General features: G+C 47.1%; 1 protein-coding gene across 3 annotated transcripts; it reads right to left on the reverse strand.

Annotated features, from left to right (window-relative positions):
* Positions 1 to 3,416: 3,416 nt before the first annotated feature.
* On the reverse strand, positions 3,417 to 26,358 carry SIAH1 (siah E3 ubiquitin protein ligase 1). 3 transcript variants are annotated; one of them, XM_044274635.1, is made up of 2 exons: positions 26,212 to 26,358; positions 3,417 to 5,760 (listed from the first exon to the last, which is right to left on the reverse strand). In XM_044274635.1, exon 2 carries the CDS (start codon positions 5,756 to 5,758, stop codon positions 4,910 to 4,912), a length of 849 nt encoding a protein of 282 aa, XP_044130570.1. In that variant the 5' UTR covers positions 5,759 to 5,760; positions 26,212 to 26,358; the 3' UTR covers positions 3,417 to 4,909. The 3 variants fall into 3 exon arrangements, with proteins under 3 accessions (XP_044130570.1, XP_044130569.1, XP_044130568.1); XM_044274634.1 differs by lacking the exon at positions 26,212 to 26,358 and adding an exon at positions 7,814 to 8,202; XM_044274633.1 differs by lacking the exon at positions 26,212 to 26,358 and adding an exon at positions 6,295 to 7,792.
* Positions 26,359 to 27,246: the final 888 nt, after the last annotated feature.

Genomic DNA, 27,246 nt, shown 5'->3' on the forward strand with positions numbered 1-27,246 from the left:
TGCAGCTTGTTAGGAGACCTAGCGCGGACAGTGACGAGCGGCGCACCGTACAATGAAGCCGATTTATTACAGTAATGAGAAATGGATTTTCTGGCTTTATCTTCATCATAGAAATGATGATATGGGGGGGCGCAGTAAGTAAATGTTTAATCCACCATGAAAAAGATGATTTCTTTTATTTTCTTATCGGCAAACATATTATGTAGCACTGTCCACAGATTAGGAGCATTTGTTTTGTTGATCCGATAGTCACTAGGCGTGCACCAAAATTTGTGATTTTAAGCCATAATAGTAGTGTAAGCTATATAATTTCCCTCTGTTAATAGAGTGGGGGGGGGTTATTTATTAAAGCTTGACTGGCGTAAAGAGTCGCAGGTGAGCACAATGAATGGGACTGGACTATCCGTTTTTTTTTCCAGAACATACTCAGAATCTGCTCCCATAATGAAGGAGCGGATGCCTGTTCAGCGGCCATCAAAGCAAATTAACCTTAGTCGAATACCGAGTGCACAGCGCCAGTAAGCTGCCGTGTTTAAACAAGCCCTTCCTTTGATTATCATACATGAAACGGTAACGCCGCCCAGGAAGGCTTTGAAATTATAAGTGGGTAGAAAGTTCTTGGGCTGCTGTATTCTCGTCATTGTGCCGGTCATTATCGAAATTAGCAGGTGAAATATTAAAGCTAAATAGAGGTAAAAAACAGGGAGCAGGTTTGGGCTGGGAGCGGTGCCATATCCATGGGTCAGGGTTCACTCTCCATGAATTACACCCAGGGATGGCTAACCTCCAGCTGTGCTGAAACTATGACTCCCAGCATGCTCCACGAACAACCACGCAAGTGTACATGTTGGGAGTGCTGGAGGTTAACCATCACAGGTCAATGCATTTTAATAAGTATCGTACCCGAGATCATCAGGAGACACATAACGCACGTGTGCATTGTTTGGCAGGGTTCACATGCTGCATATAAAACAAGCACTAACCTCTACAACAAAATCCGTGTCCTGTGTGTACCACGAGCCACCTACATACGTATTTGAATTGGATTTCACTGCATTTCTCCTCCAAAATCCACAGGTAGATGGTATTGCAAATTTACTCCAGGTTTCACCTTTTTGCAGCACACAAAACTGTCACAGTGAATTTTTAGGCCCATTTATGTGAAAAGTTTACACGTGATTGACTTCGCTGGTACTGTATTATCCCCACCGTCTGCAGGTACTCTGACACGGGGGCTACACTACTACATCACGCCTGATGGTGACTGTGGTCCAGTCCTGACATTTGCAATGTTACGTTGCACGACTACAAGCCTAAAGGAGACACGGCTGCTTATTTCCAAAAACAGCAAGTCATTATGCCGATCCTGAGTTATGATCGGTGTCACGCATTTAATCCAGAGCGGACGGGGCAATTACTCCTTCCATGTTCCTATGGCGGGGGTTGAGTATTTACACCGAAAGGTTAGACATGACCCCTGTAGTCTTCAAGAGGGAGGTATGATCATATAGGGCAGGGATCGGCAACCTCCGGCACTCTATGTTCTGGAACTACTACTCCCAGAGTGCTCCATTAACGTGTATGGAAGTTACAAGAACAGCAAAGAGTGTGCATGCTGGGAGTTGTAGTTTGGCAGGAGTGCCAAAGGTTGCTGATCCCTTGCATAGTGTAAAGTACTAATGTCTAACCAGGCAGAACCAAAACAGCAGCGTGTACTGTGGTGGAATAATACACTCAGGAAGTTCTCGCTTCCTCCGTCCCGTGCAGCGAGGGTGGGACAAGGGGCGAGGTGCACAAACCTATAGATAAAAATCATCACGGGAAGAAGCAGTTTGTCTGACCTTACATTGTACCGGGGCACAGCATGTAGCATTTTTGGCGCACTTTGTTTTTGACATTTTCCACGATTTTCTATCCTTCCTGTGTACTGTGGAAACAGAAGCAAGAATTGGGCTTCCCACTCTGGCACTACAGGGCCCGACTGCTCTGCACGATCAGCGTAATCCAGGACCCCTGAATACCACCCCACGGGCACACAAAAAACTGCAGTAACCACGGGTCTTATAGTACAGTCACACCCACAGCTGCATTCACAATTGTGCGAGCATGCCCTGCTTGTTCAGATCATCATACATATAGAAACATTACAGCAGAAGTGGCTAGCGCATTCTCTTTTTAGAAGCGGCCAGCAGAATTGTGAATGCAGCTCTGGAGTTTTATATACACCTAGGTTTTCACATAGACTTTTCGTGCAATGCATGTATTCTTAGCCAGTTTATAAAATCCTAAGTCGTGCCCCAGTCAAAAATGCATCAATAGTCGGCAGAAGATCCCACGTCGTGGAGTCTGCTGGCTCAGACACCGGGGGATTTTTTTTTTTTTTTTTAGGGTTAAGGTTTGGACCACTTAGATTTTCTATAATATATGACTGCTCCATCCCCCTTTCACTTGCATGGGAGCTGAGCAGCAGTACCCCAGCACGACCACTACACCGTGCTCAGACAGTAGTTTTCAGCAGCTGCCTGCATCAGCAGATTGGTGGGGTGTCTGACCCCAACTGCTTTGACACTGAAAATGTTAACTACCAGAGAGCTCTTTAAATGTATCCTTTTTTGTGCATGTACAGTAAGCTCCCCCTAGTGGTGGCTGCAGGCAGACAAAAATATATAACTATGGCTGTCAATGCTGGAGCTTTGTGCATTAGAAAAGCAAGACAAAATTGCAATTGTTTTTAGATTTTACATTGCATAAAAAGCATCAGCAATTGTTTAGCATTTTCTTTCCTTTTTTTTTTTTTAAGTCAAATAAATTCCAAACGGCCACGAGATTAAGGACCGTATCCGTACTGTAGTAAGTCTATACACTCCGGCTGTTCGTTGTTGCAGGTGACAAAATTACAGCAGAGAGGGTCGTTTGCCAAGTATTATTTTTAATGACAATTATAAAAAGATGGAGAACATCTCATTTTGAGACTACTCATTAAACAATATCTGGTTTCCATTAGAAGTTTGAAGAGACCATGGAGTTTTGCACTACAAAACAAAGAGGCTCCGCCACTGTAAACTCTCCACATGCATCCTCAACTTTTATTACCGCTGTAACATGGGCGCGTTCAAGCGCTGCGAGTACAGCCGCAGATCCAGAGCCCATCTAATGACCCGAACTAACAGGAACATAAAGGTGCTGCAATGTCAGATCATCACTCAGTCAGGCTGGGATTTGCGGCTGTGAAGCTGCGTGCAATATTCCAGTCCAGGTGCTGTCCAACTTCAGTACCGTAGGTCCGTTCAGCAAAAATCATGGCATGTTCAAGTTTGCACATTATTCACACTAGACTGGCCCATTCAAATCAATGAAAAAACAAAAACTGACAGCACATGGATACCATACGCGTGCAGTCCGTTTTTCAATGATGGTTGTCTAAACTGGGCGTGCATTCAGTATCTTTCATGGACGAGATGCTGATGCCTCACAATGTAGTTGCAGAAAAAGCTGATTCAAAGGCGTCAGAATTTTCACAGACAGAACTCGGACGGGTTTCATGTTCCTCGTCTGAAAGGGGCATAATACGGCTGCTAAGCAGCGCCCAAATTACGTCCGTCTGATTGAAGCATAAAGCCATATCTAAATTTCATAAGGTAGCTGCAACACTCAGGATAATTCAGCTTTTACAAAAAAAACACAGCTTTCCATTCTCATATCTGTTTGGTAACACTGCCACCTCCACACCGGATGCCGCCATTGTACGGTCAGAGCCGCTACTTTCAATGACACAGTTTATGGATTCTCTTTGGACCCATAACCATTTCCTAACAGGCAAAATCCTTAAAGGCGTTGTCTGGAGTTAGAAAAACATGGCTGCTTTATTTAAGGAAAAAAAAAAACTGCGCCACCGGTTTATGGTACTACCCATGAATAGGGGTGACGCCTTTTTTAGTAAAAATAAATAAATAAAAAATTGCCATCATTTTTCTAATCCTGGCCAACCCCTTTATAAAATGGCTGGCACTCCCTATGTGTAGGCGCCATTACATGCAACCAGTAGTCATACCTTTCGGCATTTTAGAGAAGGACCTTCTTATAGGGTTTCGGCAAAAGAGACAAAAAATGTAAATGTCTGACCAACACAAACAAGTCAAAAACAATCCCGTTAGGTCGAACAATCACTGAAAATATCAACGTTCCTCATTCCAGATTTGGGAGCAGAAAAATAAATAAAAATATTTTAAAAAGAAAAAAAAAAAAATTATGGAGATGGGGAATAAATCAAGAAATTATACATAGCAAACGTATGTGTACAAAAAAAATATATAATATATATTTATATACTTAATTACAGAAAAGAAAAGTCAAATTTATTGAATGAAAAACTAGAAGTTATTAAAAATTAGCAATACACAGAAAATATACACAAACAGCAGCAATTCTATATAGTGACTTACAAATGAGGAAGACGGCGCCCCGGAGAGGAGGCCGCGTGTAATGGCTTGTTCGTCAAAAAAAAAGGGGGAAAGAAACACAGACTGTATTTTACTGTACAAACTACAAACACAAATTCAGTTGGGGTTAATCTTAATTTTCTTTTTTAGTTTTTTTTTCCTTTAAATAAAAAAAATAAAAAACAAAACAAAAAATAAAAGATGCCCGAGTACAGGGTGTAGGGGGTCTTTTCAGTGGTTGATTTTTAAATATTAGTGTTTTTTTTTTCTCTTTACATGCATCTGCTTCCTGTTTTTGGAATTCACTGGCCGGGCCCACATTTTTTCCTTTTTTTTTTCACCTTTTTTTTTTTTTTGCACAGTCTGTGGCCGGCAGTGAAAGTCAATTGCAACTGTAGAAAGTGAAATATAAAGCGAGGACATGAAACACTGGCCCTGGAAGTTTGTGATTGCCGTTTTGTTTTTTGTTTTTAACACATGGAGATTGTCACATTTATTCCTAAATTGCCATTTTCCGCAAAGAGCTGCGCAATGCTTGTGTCAAACACGAGGCAGTCGCTGTTCATGATGGCGGTCGCAATGCCCTCGTGAATAGAGCGAGGAGTGGCTTCCCAAGTCAATCGTCGCCGGTGACCGTTCAACTCCAGGCGGTAAGCAAAGTTCTCGGCTTGCTTCCGCGTGCCTATTAGCTGTACAATAGCAAAGAACTGTTGGTGACCATCGTATTTTTCCTGTTTCTCCAAAACCAGCATGAAGTGAAAGCCAAAACAGGACTGCATCATGACCCAGTCCACAGCCCCGGGAAGGTTAATGTCTGTGGCAAGAAACACAATATCCTCTCCTTGTAACGTCGTGATGGATTTATGCTGATGCATAAGATGTGGCATGACGGCATCCAAGGAACCCTGCCATTTGCAGGATGCGCCGGGGCAGGGGCACGAGTACGGTCGAAATTCACACAGCTCTTCGTGGTCGGCTTTCTCCGTGTGCGGCAAGGTTACCTCGCAACCTGACGAGGCGTATTTGCAGGGGAAGAGGACAGAGTTGGCAACTTTTTCCATTGCCAGGTTGCGGATGGATCCCAAGGGCCCTCTGCAGGTTGGGCAACATGTGAGCTTGGGCCGACAGTTGCTGCACACGAGGTGTCCGCTCTGACATTGAAGAATAGGTGGCAAAACATAGTCAAAGCATACGGGGCATTCGAAGAGACTCGCCAAGTCATTGTTTGAAGCCGTTGTTCCGGTCAGGGCTGGCACCCGCTGGGATGGTGGACACTTTGAAGTACCAGTCGGGATGGCTGCGGCAGTCTGACGGCTCATTTCTGCAAGGGAAAAAAATAAAAACGGGAAAAAAATTACTTTTCAGAAACACACGAGACCAACCAAAGCCTTCAAAACACAAAGTGATCTGTGCAGCCCTGATCAGCAACCTCCGGCACTCCAGCTGTTCTGAAACTACAACCCCCAGAATCCTCCTTTCACTATAATAAGTCTCAAAAGAAACAGTCAGGCAAGTGTGCACGCTGGGAGTTGTAGTTTCACAGCCACTGGAGTACCGAAGGTTGCTGAATCCTGGGCCAGGGGTTGCAGCAGGCTGATGAGAATGGAGCAAGCCGTCACACAGCCGCCATGTTTCCTGACGTAGATAGGACGGGATGCCAGCACTACACACAGGAGCAGAGGCGACTGTGGAGCAAAGATCTACAACTGTTGTCAAGCTACAATTCCTTTGACTCTGAGCACGGTGGGAGTTGTAGTTTCACAAGGGCTGCGGAGCCACACATTGCAGAGCACATCCTCTGGGATATAAAGAGCAGTCAGCAGTTCTATACAGGACGAGTGAGTTTTTTTTGCACCTGAGTAAGATTCAGCAAATCTGCACAACACAGGAAAAATCGTCCCCGTTCTCAGAATAACGGTGGGTGACCTCTGCCAGGAATTTGCCTCTGGGCATAGGGTGCACATGACCCCCGCAGGCTGGTGCTGCACGTGCAGGTGGGGTGCAATGTGTTTGTGGCTCTGTTCCGTGCTGGGCGCTGTCAGCCGCGTCTCCTTGCTCCTCCGACAGGAGATCAGTCACACGAAGCTCGGATTCCTTACGTCGTACTAAACCAAGGTCAATTCCTAGTCCAAAGCAACAACCTTTAAGTGCAAAGTTGACAAACAAGTCTAAAAACACCCACGCAGTGTGCAGACACCGGCCTGGTGCCGCCTGCGCGCCCCTGCAGGGCTGTTCATACCGTACTAGGTGGGCTGCACGACTGGATAACATGCAGGGAGACTTCCACACAACCCCCCAGCTTCAGCTGATGACATCACTAGGGAGACTCCGGCGAGTACATAAAGTCCGGGAAGCTGCGCCCATTAACAAAATACAAGCTAGGTTTTCTCCACATCTCACTTTTTCCCTTGGAAAGGCTCCCAATGTGTGCACTGAGGACATCCACAAGGTGCACCGAGCCAGACGAGAAGCAGCGGGGCGTCCTTCAGACGCACAATGAGACAACGCTGTCAAGTACCTGCAACCGAATCACTACAACTCCACCAATCCTGCAGCACGATAAGCACGGAGCTCTGCCCCATCGACATCCAGAGGACCATGCAGCGGAGCCTTCAGCCTCAGGAGCCGACAGCAACATTAGTCCAGTTCAGGCAGGAGCTGAAATCCTCCTGTGCACCTGTAGGGATCGGCCAGGAAGGTTCATGGCCATCGCCCCCCTGGTTGCTCTGCCCGGCTTTGTGTCTGAAGGAGCGGCGCGCTGAGATGTGACCAGTTTCATTACACAGGATACAACATGGCCACAACGTTACCACTGACCACACGCTGTTCATGTCAGACTCAAGCCAGCGACCAGCCTGATGGCAGAGGATATAACAGGACCATTATATTACCCACTGACCCCACGCCTTTCATGTCAGATACTAGGAAGCTCCCAGTCTGATGATAACATAATCTTACCCACTGACCCCACGCATTTCATGTCAGACTCAAGCAAGCGCCCAGCCTGATGGCAGAGGATATAAGAGGACCATAATCTTACCCACTGACCCCACGTATTTCATGTCTGATACTAGGAAGCTCCCAGTCTGATGACATAGGATATAACAGGACCATTATATTACCCACTGACCCCACGCATTTCATGTCAGACTCAAGCAAGCGCCCATAGCCTGATGGCAGAGGATATAACATGGCCATAGTGTTATCACTGGTCCCACAGGGTACAGGGCCACAATGTCACAGGGGCGGCTCCAGAATTGCACTATGCAAGAGACAGACAAGGGCCCACACCATCACCAGGGGCCCCACATTACAGGACAGGCTGGCAGCGAGGACCCCGCCTGCAGAGCTGTCACTGCCGGTCGGTGCGTTACCTTTGCGTTTCCGCGGGTCACTCCCGGACAGGCAGGTGAAGAGCACCCCTTTCCACGAGTAGAGCACTTTGCTGTGGGTGGCTTTGCCAGTCATGAGTCGGCCGGTTCATAGCGGAGCCCCCTCCCCTGGTGAAGCCTGAGCAGTTGTCACAGGCCGGGCGGAGGGCTGAGGTAAGGCGTCAGAAATAGCCCTGCGGCCGCCCATGCCCCGTCCAGGCTCCGTTCACATTCCAGCACTCCCTCCCCCGCCACCGCACTGCAGCCGGGACCGGGCTCCCGCACACCGACGACTCCTCCTTCCAAGGTGCCTTCCCAGGACTCTCGCTGCAGCTCGGATCCAAGCACCGACCACACCCGCAGCAGACCCGGCGCGCATGCGCCGTATCCTCCCCACTCCGCCTAGCCCCTCCCCGGCTTCTGCTATCAGCTCACTAGTCGCCGGCAGGAGAGGCTGAAGTCCCCGCCTCCTGGAGAGCAATGGCTGCACCGAGCGCCAGAGGGCAGCACCTCCACTAACTCGCATCAGCACCCACTCCTCTGATGGGGACATTTAAAGGGGAAGTCCACCGTTACTGCTGACAGCTCAGACTCTACTGAAGGGCAGTGTGGACCTACGCACAATAACCTCCAGGTGTCTAAGGTTGCTTTGGCATCTGTACCACCCAGTGTGCGCTAGAGAATCCCCATGCCAAATTACTAACTGTCAGATCAGAACCAAAGCTACACTTTAATTCTGTTCCATACATCTGCAGGGGTCCTGCGGCTGCCATAGGGACCCTACAACGCATCTGTATTGAATCCGTTAGAAGTCAGAGGGGCGATTAAGGCCTCTTAAACACTTGCGTTGTCCGAATACGGCGTGTACTCCACTTGCCGGAATTACACGCCGGATCCGGAAAAACGCAAGTGTACTGAAAGCATTTGAAGACGGATCCGTCTTCAAAATGCTTTCAGTGTTACTATGGCACCCAGGACACTATTAAAGTCCTGGTTGCCATAGTAGTAGTGGGGAGCGGTATACTTACAGTCCGCGCGACTCCCGGGGGGCTCCAGAGTGACGTCAGAGCGCCCCATGCGCATGGATGACGTGCCATGCGATCACGTGATCCATGCGCTTGGGGCGCCCTGACGTCACTCTGGAGCGCCCCGGGAGCCGCGCGGACGGTAAGTATGCTGCTCCCCGCTCCCCACTACACTTTACCATGGCTGCCAGGACTTTAGCGTCCCGGCAGCCATGGTAACCACTCTAAAAAAGCTTAACGTCAGATCCGGCAATGCGCCAAAACGACGTTTAGGTTAAGGCCGGATCCGGATCAATGCCTTTCAATGGGCATTAATTCCGGATCCGGCCTTGCAGCAAGTCTTCAGGATTTTTGGCCGGAGCAAAAAGCGCAGCATGCTGCGGTATTTTCTCCGGACAAAAAACGTTCCCGGTCCTGAACTGAAGACATCCTGATGCATCCTGAACGGATTTCACTCCATTCAGAATGCATTAGGATAAAACTAATCAGGATTCTTCCGGCATAGAGCCCCGACGACGGAACCCTATGCCGGAAGACAATAACGCAGGTGTGAAAGAGCCCTTACACAGGTCTATGATCCGGTAAACGCCAGACCTTTCAGGTGCCTTTTACCGAGCCCCGACAAATGCTCGGCTATTTTCAGCGGTCCCATAGAAGTGACTGGAGGGTGGTCACGTTCACTTTGGAGGCCCCGTGCTATAGATAGGTGCAGGTTCCAGAGGTGGGACCCGAGATTGGCATCATATTGCTAGGATAGGTCACCAGTGTCAGATCTCTAAGGGCTCCTGCCCATGACCTGCCATCTCCCCAGACCCGAACTGACTGCGTCATAGGACGGCTAGTTTCACATTAATATTTATCATCTCTGGCAGGGGGCAGCCTGCCGGAGTCTTAAAACTGCATTGAAATGCCGGATCTGTCTTTCCTGTGTCATCCGGCAAAACGGATCCGCATTTATTTTTTTCACCTTTTTTTCGGTCCGTGCATGTGCAGACCAGAAGGACTGATGCGGCATTCAGGCAAATCTTCGGTTTTATCTCCAACCCAAAAAAAAGCGTGCTGCGGTTTTATCTTTTGCCTGATCAGTCAAAATGACTGAACTGAAGACATCCTGAACGGATTAGGGCTCTTTCACACTTGCGTTCTTTTCTTCCGGCATAGAGTTCCGTCATCGGGGCTCTATGCCGGAAGAATCCTGATCAGTTTTATCCTAATGCATTCTGAATGGAGAGAAATCCGTTCAGGATGCATCAGGATGTCTTCAGTTCCGTAACGTTTTTGGGCCGGAGAAAATACCGCAGCATGCTGCGCTTTTTGCTCCGGCCAAAAATCCTGAAGACTTGCCGCAAGGCCGGATCCGGAATTAATGCCCATTGAAAGGCATTAATCCGGATCCGGCCTTAAGCTAAACGTCGTTTCGGCGCATTGCCGGATCCGACGTTTAGCTTTTTCTGAATGGTTACCATGGCTGCCGGGACGCTAAAGTCCTGGCAGCCATGGTAAAGTGTAGTGGAGAGCAGCATACTTACCGTCCGTGCGGCTCCCGGGGTGCTCCAGAGTGACGTCAGGGCGCCCCACGCGCATGGATGACATGATCACATGGCACGTGATCCATGCGCATGGGGCGCTCTGACGTCACTCTGGAGCGCCCAGGGAGCCGCACGGACTAAGTATACTGCTTCCCCGCTCCCTACTACTACTATGGCAACCAGGACTTTAATAGCGTCCTGGCTGCCATAGTAACACTGAAAGCATTTTGAAGACGGATCAGTCTTCAAATGCTTTCAGTTCACTTGCGTTTTTCCGGATCCGGCGTGTAATTCCGGCAAGTGGAGTACACGCCGGATCCGCACAACGCAAGTGTGAAAGAGCCCTTACTCTCCATTCAGAATGCATGGGGATAAAACTGATCAGTTCTTTTCCGGTATTGAGCCCTTTTGACGGAACTCCGTGCCGAAAAAAAAAAAAAAATAATATGAAACAGGCCTAATTTATTATTCAGTCAGTTCCTATCTGATCGTGGGTCTATTGTATTGTACTCACAGCATACACATTAATAGCCCTACAATCAGACCCGAACGGACCATAATAAATTACTATGATAGTCACTTTGGGTCAGGGGAGCCCACGGTGGGCCGGGAGATGCAGGTGACACCGGGACTGTTTCCCAGGCTGATCATGGTCACGTACACAAGTCCTAACCTGGTGCCCTTCTTTTCAGCAAAAGATTCCCGGGCAACTCTTCTACCATCCAAGATGGCCGCACCACTTTTTAGACTAAGGCTACTTTCATACTGTATATGAGAGGTCCAAGGCACTCCCTGCTGGCCAACCCAAGAACCGGGCTGGACAATCAGGATGTGCCTGGGACCACTGATGTACAGTACGCACCAGGGAGCCCGGGGATCATGGATCTGCAGCGGATGATGAGCCTTATGTTCGTTCTTCGGTTACATACACAGTGACGATGAGCGCTCTGTGCAATTCAAAGCCGATCAACTTGATGTATCACCGACTGGCATTCATTAGCAGTAGAAAATCTACCAGTTAAAATGGGCCCTAAGGACTGGTGCACACAGCGTGGTATGAATGTCGTCAGGATTGTTAATCTGATTATCACACGCAGCCAATATTATCCAAATAATAACTGGAAACCCCTAATGTCCACAGCACTGATGAAGACACGGGAAGCATGCTCCACCAACAGTACAATGAGGACAATCACAGTATGTACAAGCAGATGGAAAAAAAAATATAAAAAAAAATAAAATAAAATATCCGGAATTGCACTTCTATTTTTTTGGGACGATCAGCAACCCTGTCTGTGATCCTGTGTCTGCTATAGAGCCATGGCATACCTGTCCACGTGCCATGAAATGCTCCATCCCATGTAGTTTATGAAGGCACTCTCCCCTAAACGGTGCACAAAGGGACTCTATTCTGCCGTTAGAGGATACGAGCCCTGAGATTTACCTCCAGAACCCAAGAGCTAGATAAGGGGTATATCACCTCACAAACATGACCAACCAAAGGAAAAGCCCCCCTGGGTTACATGTGGTGGGTTTTGGTACAATGGATCAGATCACTGAAGAGAAGGACTTGAATCCCACTGTGATCAGATCCTAGAAAAGACCCCGCCACCGGTAAAAGCAGGTTCGATCTGCCAGAGACTGATCTATAAGACATCGACCGATGTGGGGGCTTCACACAGCACGGATGTTCTACAGAATCAGAACTGCACCACCATAGCAGCTTGTCAGGATCACGACAGACTCCGGGCTCGAGCACACGACCGTTGGCGGTTTTGCAGTCCACACGGATGTGGAAGAAAGGTCTGGCCCCTGAACAGAACAGTCCTATCCTTGTATGTAAAGCAGACAAGAATAGGACATGTTCTATAATTTTGCGGAGGGCATAGAACGGACATGCGGACAGCACACAGAGCGCTCTTTTTGAAGACCCATAGAAATGAATGGGTCTGTGTTCAATCTGCAAATAATGTGGATCGGACATGGACTAAACACAGGTGTGTGCCCGAGGCCTAAGATCTCAGCTGCCACCGCTTGTCATATTAGATGGACAAGACAGTGACCCACTCAGACCCACCATGCTCTCCCTAGCATTCATAGGGTTAACACACAAATATACGCAACGCTTCTCCTAAGGTCGTGGAATCGTTTAGAACACAATGCGGCTCTTATTAATGTGACATTTTAATATCCACAGGACGGAGCGTAGAAAAATGCAGTTATCAGAATGTACAAACACGACATAGAAATACAATGCAGAAACTAATAGTTTGAAAATAAAAGGATTAAAAAAATAACTTAATACTTTACAAGACGGTAGAAGTCGGAGTTGCCGGGGGTAGCCTAAAAGTTGGCCCAATCATCAAACGAGAAATGACAAGGACTAAGGCTACAAGCACACGACCGTGAAAAACAAAACAAAAAAAAAAACGTCTGTTAAAAACAGACATTTTTTAAAAAACATTTATTTTACTAATGCCTTTCTGAGAAACGGACGTTAAAAAATGGACCCATTCAAGAGTGTCAGTGAAAAACGGACAAGATAGAACATGTTCTGTTTTTTTTACGTCCGTTTTTTACCGACAGTCAAGAAAACTGCCGTGTGAATAACCCCATAGACGACCATTGGTCTCAAAACAGGCCGTTAAAGTGTACATCACTGTCGTGTGCATGTAGCCTTAGGAATTTTTGTGAACATGAGACTAAGGGCTCTTTCACACGAACGTTTTTTTGCGTTCGGTATATGGAACCATTCATTTCAATGGTTCTGCAAAAAAACAAACAACTGAATGTACTCCGTATGCATTCTGTTTCCGTATTCCCGTTCAAAGATAATGTCATTATTGCCCGCAAATCACGTTCCGTGGCTCCATTCAAGTCAATGGGTCCGCAAAAAAACAAAAACAGAAAACACATACGGAAATACATCCGTATGTCTTCCGGATCCGTTCCGTTTTTGCGGAACCATCTATTGAAAATTTTATGCCCAGCCCAATTTTTTCTATGTAATTACTGTATATGCCATATGGAAAAACTGAACAGAAACAAAAAAAAAATTCAACAACGGATCAGTGAAAAACAGCCCGCAAAACACTGAAAGACATACGGTCGTGTGAACGAGCCCTAAGCTGTAGAAACCAGTGTCAGGCAGCTGTTGCCAAGGCCAATAAGATAATGGGTTGCATTAAAAGGGGCATAGAAGCCGGAGATGAGAACATAGTCCTACCACTTTACAAATCGCTAGTCAGACCACACATGGAGGACTGTGTACAGTTCTGGGCTCCTGTGAACAAGACAGACATAGCAGGGCTGGAGAGGGTTCAGAGGAGGGCAACTAAAGTAATACCTGGAATGGGTGAACTACAGTACCCTGAAAGATTATCAGAGGACTGAGGGGAGATCTAATAACTAGTGTTTCCCCGAAAATAACACATACCCCCAAAAAAAGCCATAGTGATGGGTGTGGCTATGTACCGGCACAGAGCAGTAAAGACGCGGGCAGCCCTTCTCATCTGCCGCATCGTGACAACCGATGTAGGTGCTGTCTCACCTACTGTACCCCATCGTGGCAGCCGCTGTAGGTGCTGTCTCATCTGCCCCACATCTGTAGGTGATGGGAGAGTTGCGGGCAGCCCCATCAACACAGTCAGCTCCCCGTCAGGTCCCGGTGGTTCTGTGCACAGCAAGCTGAGGGAGAAAGTGAAAGTAAAAGTCTCCTCAGCATCAGTGTGCAGATTGGACTCAGTTCTCACTGGATCCCTGATAAATAGGCCATAGTGTGTTTTTTTGAGGAAAAATAAATATAAGACAGTGTCTTATTTTCGGGGAAACACTGGTATGTATAAATATATCAGGGGTCAGTACAGAGATAACTCCCATCATCTATTTATCCCCAGGACTGTGACGAGGGGACATCCTCTGCGTCTGGAGGAAAGAAGGTTTGTACACAAACATAGAAGAGGATTCTTTACGGTAAGAGCAGTGAGACTATGGAACTCTCTGCCTGAGGAGGTGGTGATGGTGAGTTCACTATAAGAGTTCAGAAGGGGCCTGGATGTATTTCTGGAGTGTAATAATATTACAGGCTATAGCTACTAGAGAGGGGTCGCTGATCCAGGGAGTTCGGGCTCATGCACACGACCGTTGTTTTGCGTTCCATTTTTCATTGATCCGTATCCGATTTTTTTTTCCCCCTCTGATTTAAGTCCTTTTCGGTTATTCCACAAAATAACGGAAACAGTAACTTATTAATCACCAAACACAGGCTTGGCATAGCATTTCTACAGTATGGATCCGCAAAATACGGATGACATACGGATGTGTTCCGTGTGCGTTCCATATTTTTTGCGGACCCATTGACTTGAATGGGGCCTTCGACCGTGATTTGCGGACAATAATAGGACATGCACTACTTTTTCGCGGAACAGAAATGGAATGCACAAGGAGTACATTCCGTTGTTTTTGCGGACCCAGTAAAGTGAATGGTTCCGCATATGGTCCACAAAAAAAAAACAAAAAAAAAAAAACACGGAAATGGAAGTGGAAAGAAAATACGTTTGTGTGTATGAGCCCTTATTCTGATGCTTGATTGGAGTCGGGAAGGAATTTTCTTCCCCTAAAATGAGGAAAATTGGCTTCTACCTCACAGTTTTTTTTTGCCTTCCTCTGGATCAACTTGCAGGATAACAGGCCGAACTGGATGGACGGAGGGATTTTTTCATCCTTATAAACTATGTTACAATTTGCTAAAGAGACAAACACCTCATGCGTTATTCACTCAGTCGTGCTTCATGCACACAAACGTATTTTCTTTGTGTCAGTTTTTTTTTTTTTTGCGGACCGTATGCGGAACCATTAATTTTAACGGGTCTGCAAAAAACACAGAAGGTACTCCATGTGCATTCCGTTTCCATATTTCCGTTCCGTAAGAAAATAGAACATGTCCTATTATTGTCTGCATTGCGTACAAGGATAGGGCTGTTGGATTAGTGGCCAACTGTTTCGTTCTGCAAAATACAGAATGCACATGGACGTTATCCGTATTTTTTGCGGATTGCAAAATACATACAGTCGTATCCATGAGGCCTCAGTGTTCGGTCAGTGATTTCCATCAGTGATTCTGAGCCAAAACCAGGTGCGGCTCTAAAAACAGTCGTTCCGCAAATTGCGAAATGCACACGGACGCCATCCGTGTTTTGCGGATCCGGAATTTGCGGACTGCAAAACACACAACAGTGCATGTAGCCATAGCCAGATGCGGCTCTAAACACAGAACAGGAGCAGATCTTTCCCTTATACCTTATGTCTGTGGAGGCTCCAATTCTGGTTTTGGCTCAAAATCACTGATTGAAATCACTGACGTATGAATAAGGCTACATGAACACGACCGTATGTGTTTAGCGATCCGCAAAAAAAAACACCAAAATCGATAACATCCGTTTTTTTTATTTGCGGGGCTACGGAACGGACATCTATGTAAATGCAGCTTAAGAAGGCCTGCCGATTCCACCACTAACCCCCCTTTCTCGGATATCAGAGAGAAGCTCCTGGGTATGCTAGTGGACTTTAAAGACCAAGTTTTATGAGGTCAACTCAACAAGATTTTGACTCAAAACCTCTCCACTAGGATATATTTTCTTCTGGGCATCATCGCAACTTCATACTACCTTCCATCCTTCCCGTTATGTTCTGAACATGTGCATATCAAACATGGAGGGGTTAGGCCCCTTGCAGACAAGTATGTGTCACGCTGAAAGTCCACAGCGCAGCTCCCGGCCTGACCTCCCTAGACCTCCAGTTCTGGAATGTATAGGATAACACTGGCAACGTTGTGTCAGTGTCATCTAATACAATCCAGACCTGTAAGGGTTACATAGCATCACAAAATCAATATAATGCTATGTGACCCCGTCAGTGCTGGGAGGTCAGGCCAGGAGCTGCGCTGTGGACTCGCAGCGTGACACACGCTGGTCTGAAAGGGGCCTTAGAGGCAGTACTTTGTGAGTTCCTTAATTACTACATCATACAGAGCCCTGATTGAAGTGACGTTAACACAGGTCCAACCTGAGGAAGCACATGGCCAAAATATGTATTAGGCCTAGTATTTCTTTGTTATGGGTTTTTAATACATGCCCCTTCTATAGGTGAAGCTATCCTCACAGCCTGACCTTTCCAATGGCTGCACTATGTTTTGGGGATAAGACCTGGAGGATTTTATGGCTGAACATAAGGAGGTCACCACAAAGCCAGTAAAGGTGATGTGATGGTTAGGTAGGAAGGCAGGGGTCCAGGGGTGGAAGTAACTCCAGCCTCAGTTTATTCTGGGATTATCTGCATCATCTTGGGGTCACATGAGAAGCAATCATAGGATGCGGACGGAGAGAACAGAAGTGTCAGGGAGGAGCAGACGATCCTCTATACAGCATCACCTGATATTCGGCACAATGACTCCTAGCATCCGCAGAACATTACTGCATCTGTAAAGATCACGCCAATCTCATGACGTTGCAGAGGGATTAGAACAGGGTAAGGCAGGTATTCACTATGGCAGTCCCTCCATTACTAGACACTCAAGATCAGATAGAGGACATCATGGGGCACGGCGGTATCACTAAACAGACTCCTGTCATAGCTGCCTTGATAGTAAATATGCGGACGCGGAGAAGCTCTTTGATGAATAATGGCTGAACCCTATCCGAAGTGACCCTCGCTCAAATGTCCAGAGGTTTAAAAATAAAAGCCCCCTACACCCATGCTAGTGCACAAGTATTCATCTACTCACTGGACGTCTGTCCCTCTGGTCAGTCAGTACCTTCTGAAGGTTGCCTCATCTGCAAAACCTGAGACACTTCCTTTGACTGAGGGCTCACCTGTAGTGTTTCCCGCCCCATAGACCTGCCACAAGTGCAACTCCTTAGCTCGTTATGTAAATGTGCACTCCTTAATGAAGCCTGGGCTCCATCGTGCCACTAAAGACCACTGGCTGAACTACCTGCAGGACACAGGATCCAGGGAAGTATAGCTCTATACAGTGCAATGCAAGCTCTCCTCATGTCCTTCACTGCGGTAAGGGACACTTGTGTAGATGCTGTAACCCTACGGTTACCTGCTGATATCTGTCCTTAGGTCTCCTTTATCACATTTTTATCCTACCCCTCTCCCTACCAGGTCACTTTCAGATTAACTCCTTAATGTCCTATATAGCCCTAAAACATTAGCTCATCCCACAAAAATAAAAAAAAACACAATGAAAAATAAAAAAAGAAGAAGTTTACATGCGGGGACCAGTTTTTGTGGCTTGGATGTGGACCTATTCACTTCAATGAGGCCGCAAAAGATGCAGACAGGACTCAGTGTGCGGTCCGCATCTGTTGCTCCGTTCAGTGGTCCGCAAAAACAATATAACCTGTCCTATTCTTGTCCGTTTTGCAGACAATAGGCAGTTATATCAATGGCTGTCCGTGCCGTTCTGCAAATTGCAAAAACGCACATCGGTCGTGTGCATGAGGCGTAAGGGCGCAGTTGTGTGATTTTTCAGGCCCAAAAAAAAAAAAGCTAATTTTTTTTCTCCCATTTTTGTAGGCCATATAGTGCATTTTTGTATGCCTATTTTTATTTTATGTAGGAAAGTATGTAACCCTTCCCCCCCCCCCATAACGTTACTTCCTGTATAGAACAGTATGGGGAAAATACGCAGAGAAGGAAAGCCATCACACTGCGTTTGTCTCATTTTATATTTCCAATGGACTTCAATGCAACTTGAAAAGTTTATTTGCAACACTTTTAGGCACGAAAAAAAATAAAAAAAAATTCAAAAACACCAGCCTGAGCAAACCCGCTATGACCACGTTCCGCACCGCAAAAAAATAAATAAATAGAACAGGTTTAATTTTTTTGCGGTGCGGACGAAACTCGGACCCATTTAAGTTGAATGGGTCTCGATCTGTCCCGGCTGCTGCCCGTGCATTGGGGACCGCAAATTGCCTAAGGGGGTGAAAGGGATGCGGCATAAGGCGCACTGTTTTGCGCCAAAATTGCACAATTCTGGTGCAAAATTCTGTGTCAAAGTAAGGCAGCCAACAGTTACAACCTTGCACCACATTTATCATCCAGCCTTAGCCCCTGTGATAAGTCTGGTGCAGAATAGACGGCCTAAGCTTATGTCATCTACAGGCTTAGTAAATCTGGGACACTGCATATTTTATTTATATTTTTTTCGTAATGGCATTTTAAGACCGTTCCCTGACTTTTTTTTTTTTTATTGCTGCATTTGCTGTCTTTTTTTTTTTTTTTTTCTTCATGAACAGTCCCATAGAAGTCCTGAAATCTGCAGCGTTTAGCAAAAAGAATGAGAACTTAAGAAATCTCATTCACAGCTTTAACGGACCTATGGTGTGGATCTTAAAGGGGTCGTCTCACTTCAGTAAGTTGCATTTATCCTGTAGAGAAAGTTAAAGGGGTTGTCTGAGTTCAGAGCTGAACCCAGACATACCCATAATTTCACCCAGGCAGCCCCCCTGAGGCTAGCATTGGAGCATTTCATGCTCTGATGAGCTCCCTTGCCGTGCGCAGGATAGCGCAGGGCAAGGGGTCTTTCATTTATAATAACACACTGCCAGGCGGAGGCTTCTGCCTGGCAGTGTGTTCTGTGACGTCACCGGGCTCACTGCTGGGCGGAAGCCTCTGCCTGGTAGCCCCATGGGAAGCCCGGTTCATTACCGGAACCCCAGAAAATTCCTTTGCCCTGTGCAATTTAGCGCAGGGCAAAGGAGAGCATCGGAGCATGAACTGCTCCGATGCTCAAGTCAGGAGGGCTGCCTGGGTGAAAATGGGAATATGTCCGGGTACAGCTCTGAACCCCAACAACCCCTTTGATACAAGCCACTTACTAATGTATTGTTATTCTCCATATTGCCTCCCTTGCTGTCTGGATTCATTTTTCCATCACATTATACGCTACTTATATCCATGGTTACAGACCACCCTGCAATCCATCCATGATGGTCGTGCTAGCACAATATGGGAAAAAGCACTAGCCTATGTGCGCTCCCATGGTCCCGGCCATCAGAGGCTGATGCTTTTTCCTATATTGTGCAAGCACGACCACCACTGATGGATTGCAGGGTGGTCTGTAACAATGGAAATGAGCAATGTAAAATATGATGGAAAAATCAATCCAGCCAGCAAATGAAGGAATATGAAGAAAAACAATACATTAGTAAGTGGCTTGTTTTAACTTCCTCTACATGATAAATGCAACTTACTGAAGTGAGACGACCCCTTTAAATCCTTGGCATGCACTGATGCCAGTTTATTCTGTGGATATCAACCTTTGCAATGCAAGTCCACTGCAGAAAATCCACCCAGTATGGCCATACCCTTAAAGTGCCACCGACAAGTGGCTCAAGGCTCAGGGATGTTCTGTACACATAGATGCAATATTCTATGACAGCCATAACCCCCTCCTCATATGGGGCCTGGGGGTGGATGGGAACAATTAGCACTGGCAGATAGTAGTGCTGCATACAAAATTTAGCATCGACAAGCCCTGCACATAATGCCTCATTCACACATCAGTGTTTGGTCAGTGATTTCCATCAATGATTGTGAGTAGTGTTTAGCGAACTTGTGTTTTAAGTTCGGGGTCTAAAGTTCGAGTTCAGGTTATCGAAGTATCCCGTTATGGATTCTAAATTCCGTTATGGTCCATGGTAGCGGAATCCATAACGGGATACTTCGATAACCCGAACTTTAGACGCCGAACTTAAAGGGAACCTGTCACCGGGATTTTGTGTATAGAGCTGAGGACATGGGTTGCAAGATCACCCCTAGCACATCCGCAATACCCAGTCCCCATATCTCTGTGTGCTTTTATTGTGTCAAAAAATCGATTTGATACATATGCAAATTACCCTGAGATGAGTCCTGTACGTGAGATGAGTCAGGGACAGGACTCATCTCAGCTTAATTTGCATATGTATCAAATCGATTTTTTGACACAATAAAAGCACACAGAGCTATGGGGACTGGGTATTGCGGACGTGCTAGCGGCCATCTAGCAACCCATGTCCTCAGCTCTATAAACAAAATCCCGGTGACAGGTTCCCTTTAAAACACAAGTTCGCTCAACACTAATTGTGAGCAAAAACCAGGCGCGTCTCTAAATACAGAACAGGTGCAGATCTTTCCCTTATACCTTGTGTCTGTGGAGGCCGCATCCTGGTTTTGGCTCACAATCACTGACGTGTGAATGAGGCTTAAATCTTCTGCTCACCTGGGATGTCCCCAGAAGTGATGAGCGAAGTTTACAAAAATTAGATTCGGCTGCATCACCGAATTTCAAAAAGCAATTCGCTTTGTGACAAATTACTTCGTCATGAAGCGCATTTCTTTGTGAGTAGCGGGCGCAACGACGGGGAAAAGCGATTGTGCTGCCCCCCCCCCCCCCCGTCATTTAACCCCTAAGATGCCGCATTCATCACTGATCATGGCATCAGAGATTAAAAATGGAGGGTTTTCAAGGGTTCATCAGTAAAAAAAAAAAAAGTGCGTGATGAAGTCATCACACTGCCCGGCATGGTGACAGCATACATCACCGCACATGTGATTTTGCACAGGATCTTCAATCAAGATGGCCACTTTGTGCTCAAATGGATGAGGCGAGTGTTTTTAACGCCATTTCAGGGAAAATTACATTTGCGACAAATTGAATTTTTCTGTCCACTTCGGATACTTTGATTCGCTCAACTCTAGTTCCCAACTTTGAACTTGGGTGAAAAGACTCTGGAATATAAATTATATAATACGCTATATTGGTCAGGTGGACAGTCCATAGAAATGTGCTGCTGGCTTCCCCATTCCACAAAATGTGCAGAGACTGGGTCAGATGATGCACTATGCACAGTGTGAACATGTCGCAAGATTGCCCCACACCAAAACTGTAATCAAGCAAATCCCCAGAGAAGTGATGATGCAAGCGACAGAAAAAAAGCTGCTGAGCAGCAGTGTTCATGTTGTGGTAGCCGGGCCACAGGATAGTGGAGGTTGTTCTCAGCTTCCCAGCCTACAGTTCCCCTCAGATAGTGTCAAGGGTTAAACTAACCATACTAATTAGATCAGGGGTCAGCAACCTCTGACACTTCAGTGTTGTTAAACTACAACTCCCAACATGATGCATTCACTTCTATAGGAGTTTCGAGAAGTCAAGAAAGTCTGCATACTGGGAATTGTAGCTCCACAACAGCCTGAGTGCCCGAGGTTGCCAAACCCTGCATAGTCTTGCGAGCCTGGCACTTCAGGTGAACCAGCCGACCATCTACCACGTATGGGGGACCTCCTGATTGTCCCCTGACAATGTTAGAGGAGAAATGAATCAGGCAATTGGATTTACATGCCCAATCCCTTTTGTTCTCGCACATCTAAAATCATGTGGCAGCGGCTAACCCCCTCCATTCAGAATATATGTATATTTAGGGGGTGTAGGGAGAAACAGCTATGTGTACGGCCTGCCTTAACCGTAAGCCCTCGGCTTACACAACAATTGTGCCAACATCTGACGTATATACACTGACAACATGTACACAACTGTAGTTTCGATCCCCGTCCAATCCTTGTTTTTTGTGGACTGCATGCGAACCCATAAGTTTCTTTGGGTCCACACAAAATGTCACCCGTGTCCTGTCTTCACATTACAGAACATGTCCTATTCTTGTCAGTTGTAAGGCCAAGAACAGCCAGTTCTAGTAGAAAAACACGTCATGGACACGGCCGGTATCCATATTTTACAGATATACGATTTGCAGACAGCAAAATAGATACGGCCGTGTGCATGAGGCCTAAGTGTCAATAGACTGACAATGGCTCTGGTCACCGTCGCTACACGCAAAATATTAGTGGAAGAAACAAACCTGCAGTATACGGCACTGGTGTCCATCCTATCAACCTCCAGCAGTTGCAAAACTATAACTCCCTACATGGTCAGACTGCTGGGAGTTGTAGTTTCACAAGAGTTGGAGACTTACCATATACTGAAGGACAGTAAGCAGACAGCGACCACTTATCCGTACTCCATGCTGTTTGCGGCACTGGGTGGTGTGATGCATCCCGTCTCACTGCTGAAGACAGGCCAAGTGTGCAAACACGGATGGGAGCGATTACATGAGATTTACAGGAGTTTCCAGATTAGGCTACTTGCACACTCGCGTTTGGTGCGGATCCGTCGTGTCTCTGCACAGACGGATCCATCCAGATAATACAACCGTCTGCATCCGTTCAGAACGGATCAGTTTGTATTGTCTGTAACATAGCCAAGACGGATCCGCCTTGAACACCACTGAAAGTCAATGGAGGACGGATCCGTTTACTATTGTGCCAGATTGTGTCATAGAAAACGGATCCGTCCCCATTGACTTACATGGTGTGTCAGAACGGATCCATTTGGATCAGTTTCATTAGACAGACTTGCAGCGTTTTGGTGTCCGCCTCCAAAGCGGAATAGAGACGGAACGGAGGCAAACTGATGCATTGTGAGCGGATCCTTTTCCATTCAGAATGCATTAGGGGAAAACTGATCCGTTTTGGACCGCTTGTGAGAGGAGCCCTGAACGGATCTCACAAACGGAAAGCCAAAACACTAGTGTCAAAGTAGCCCAAGAATACACACAATGTGCAAGGAAGATGAAAACTGAAAAAAATTTCCTTATTATTTAACCTCTGTGCCATCATAAGGAACCGTATGGGCAGCACAATGGCTCAGTGGTTAGCACTAGTGCCTAGCAGCTCTGGGGTCATCAGACCATGGACAACATCTGCATTGGGTTTGTATGTTCTCTCCATGTCTGTGTGAATTTCCTCCGGTTTCCTCCCACACTCCAAAGACAAACTGATAGGGACCTTAGATTGTGAGCCCTATTGGGGACAGTTGGATGCTAATGTCTGTAAAGCGCTGCGGAGTATAGTAGCGCTATATAAAAGTGTATAAAATAAAAAACCTATGTAGGCCTTTCCAGCACTTACGACTAAGACATTCAGGAGGTGCCTCTGTAACTGAGCACCAAAGGTGTTATCAGTGCGTAATACATTATGAATGACAGATGTCAGGGGTAGTAGTACATACACACTGTATCCTCTGTGTATGTGTCACCTCCACATACAATGCTATGTGGCCGTACAGAAAACAATAGTGTAACACACCCTGCAGCATGCTCGGGGATTGATTTTCCACATACAGGACAAACCCTCTATCTATAGATCCAGCGAACGAGTGACATGTGTCACTTCAAGCCTCGCTGTTTCCAGCTTTTTCCACTCATTACACAGGAGCATCAGGGGCCTCATCACGTGACAGCCGAGAAACAGGATTACTTTCTGGGTCATAGGTTTAGATCCACCGACCTATAACTTTCCATATCTATTAGGCTTTGTTCACATTTGCATCAGGCATTTTGTTCCACCATAGAAACAGAAAAGCAAAACGGAGATGGATCCGTCACATGACAGACCCTATGGACTATAAGGGGGCTCGTCTGGTTTACCGCCATGGTGTGGGTCAATGTGCTGCGCTATTCTGCCTGCCATCTTTGAAGGAGTATGTGGAGGAAGCCTTCCGCAGACTTCTCCCTGATCTCATGTACCATCCTGCGTCCTCTGCTCTGCCAGCTTCAGTACCTTGGTCATCTCCTTCAGAGGTAGTTAAAGACTCAGCTCATCTGACCACAGCTCTGCCTTAACAAACATGCAAAAAATATATATATATATAAAAAAAAAAATAATAATCAGCGTGAGCAGGAAGAAATCGGATATCACCACAACAATTTAGCAAGTCATTCAAGGCAAAACACGTGAACAGCCAGGCATGAAGACACAATGACCAGGCCCCGTCCTTCGCCTGCAGAGGTTAGACCCAGAAGCCGCATGCTGGGAACAATAGATATGTCACGGAAGACCCCCGCCCCCAATACTGCAAGACCCCTGCACAAATACAGCTAGGCCTCGCCGTGTTGGCAGACATCAGGGGCATCCATTATTTTTCCGTACATTACTAAATGAAAAAAAAACAAAAAAAACAACTCAAATGAAAGCCCGTACATGAGAGCGGATGACGAGATCAGCCCCCGGCACGCTCTCACATCCACGCTCCGAAAATAAAATGAGATCAAACAAGGATCCGCGCAGTAGATGCAAAACGCGTGGATCTGCCAGCAGATAAATATATTTATGCAAATTCACATCAGCTCTGCAAATTAGACAGACTGTAATCACCATCGTACCGAAGCCGTCACACAGTATACAGGAAGGCAATACTGCATCCCGTTATATAGCATGGGAAGGCTCAACACACAATACAGAAGAAGGTGCTGGTCCAAAACAACGGTAAACAACCCAATAACACAAGCCGGACCCTGTATCAGACACGTGACGCACAATGTCTCCCAGAAACATCTGCACCGCTCATGGACTATTGCATGCTCCCCTTTTCCTTTTATAAGGGTCTACATAAAGGTGTGAGGAGCAAGGAGAAAACATAAATTACTGAGGTGCTGGTCCACACAACGCCTGCTGCGACCACCTAGTGCCACCATAGTCCACTGGGTAATAAGAATCATGGGTACATTACCACCCTAAAGAGGGACCCCAACTCACATAGTGTATACACACACACATCGAATAATAACACACCAACTAGAAACATGCCACGCGCCCCAATGTCCGGCTCAAGGGGGAGCACCCCAACTCAAGGGGGATCGCCCCAACGTCCGGCGCGCCCCAACTCACATAGTGTATACACACACATCCAAAATTAACACACCAACTAGAAACATGCCACGCCAGAAACAGGCTACGCGCCCCAACGTCCGGCTCAAGGGGGAGCGCCCCAACGTCCGGCGCGCCAGGCTCAAGGGGGAGCGCCCCAACGTCCGGCGCGCCAGGCTCAAGGGGGAGCGCCCCAACGTCCGGCGCGCCAGGCTCAAGGGGGAGCGCCCCAACGTCCGGCGCGCCAGGCTCAAGGGGGAACGCATAAAAATGTGTTCTGCAGATCAGAGAGAAGAGAAATTGCAACACAATTGATGCCCCCAAATGCATTAAAGGGGTATCCCGGTCATAAACAATCACCTAACTAGTGAACAAGGGATAACGACTAGACCAGTGGGGGGTCTGACTGCTGATCACCAGTCCAGGGGTCCCAGCGAGCGGTGGAGTGCGCACAACGCCAGTCCATTCAGAGCTAATGGCACTGACGGACATAGCGGGTGCTGTACCGCCATTGTACCGATACACGGGACACAGGGTGCCCGCTTGGGTGATCAGTGGGGGTTCCATCGCTCCGACCCCCATGACCTATAAAGCAGATCATAAATTAAAATTCATAACCATCACCTTATTGTTTTATCAATGGATATTATTGTCGCTCGTTATTCATCATCACTATGGAAACACTAACGAAAGCGTAAAATGAGTGAAAGCCCTGTGGTAATGAATGGGAAGACTGTGATAAACACATCCATCTAGGACACAATACACACCATGCAGAGGAGCAGCTCGCAGAGGTGCTGATTCTAAGTGCATTACACCGCAGGCGGCCGGCTCCTGGGCAGCTCCAGGCCCGGGAGGACGGATTAGAGGGGAGGTGGGGTGAGCCGGGGCGGATTAGGCCGCAGCCTCAGCACAGACAATAACTCCTAGGAAGACAATGCGGCTGCCGGTACCGGGAGGAGGGGATAAGGAGGGGGAGGGGATTAGAGAGGAGGAGGAGGGGGGGGGTCACAGTTACCACAGCGAGACCCGTACGTCCTTCCCTCACAGGACCTATCACCAGGACAACGTCACCCCTCCAATGCCCGGCACTCACCTCTGCTCTGCCCCAGCCGCGCTGCTGTAGGGTGAACGCCCGGTCTCTCCTCCTCCTCCCCCCCTCTTGGACGAGCTGCCGTTACCGTGCCCAAAGCGCGCCTCCGCCCTCAGAGAAAGACACTGCGGAGGGGAGCGGGCGCGTCCACAGCGGCTACGTCGCGGCTGTCACTCAACGTGGACGCGCACGTAAAGCCGGGTATAGACTAGCCGGCAGCCCCGCCCACTTCAGTGTGGACACGCCCACCGAGCATTCGTCTCTGTTTCGTGCTGCTTTTCCCGCTTTTTTCCACAGAGATCTTCGCCTGAGCTGTCTGCTGAACGTGGGGGGTGTGAGGCCCCTGTCTCCTCAAAGTGGAGCAGATAAACCGAAGGCGTGGGTCCTGCTGTCAGAGGTTGACCAGGGCTCGCTAAACTACGGCTTTTTTCAGCCACAGAGGTGAAGAATTGATTGGAAGGACAGACGTGGAGAATATGCCTGGTATTGGAGTTATAGGGATGTCTAATGGTGACTTCAAAGTCAGAATTTCTGCCACATTGAGGTTGTGTGACTGTCTGGACACCAGCTTCATAGAAACATAGAATGTGTCAGCAGATAAGAGCCAAATGCCCATCTAGTCTGCCCAATATACTGAATACTATGGATAGCCCCTGGCCCTGTCTTAGGGTCCATTCACACGTCCTGTTTTTTTTCATCCTGAAAAACGGTCCGTTTTTTGCGGATCCGTTGTTCCTGAAAATGTTTCCGTATGTCATCCGTTTTTTGCGGATCCGCAAAAAACGGGAGCATGTATACATTTCAATAATCAAATAAAGTTGTTTGGATTTCTTTGAAAAAAAATTGAAGAAAAAAAAAAAAAAAAAAAATTTGTTATGTGTTTCCAGGAACGGAATCCGCAAAAAACGGATGACATACGGAATGACATCCGAATGTCATCCGTTTTTTGCGGATCCATTGACTTTGTATTGTACCAGGATCCGATTTTTCAGGACAAGAATAGGACATGTTTTATATTTAAACGGACATGCGGAACGG

The sequence above is a fragment of the Bufo gargarizans genome, unplaced genomic scaffold (genome assembly GCF_014858855.1).
Source record: "Bufo gargarizans isolate SCDJY-AF-19 unplaced genomic scaffold, ASM1485885v1 original_scaffold_1921_pilon, whole genome shotgun sequence".
Taxonomy (NCBI): domain Eukaryota; kingdom Metazoa; phylum Chordata; class Amphibia; order Anura; family Bufonidae; genus Bufo; species Bufo gargarizans.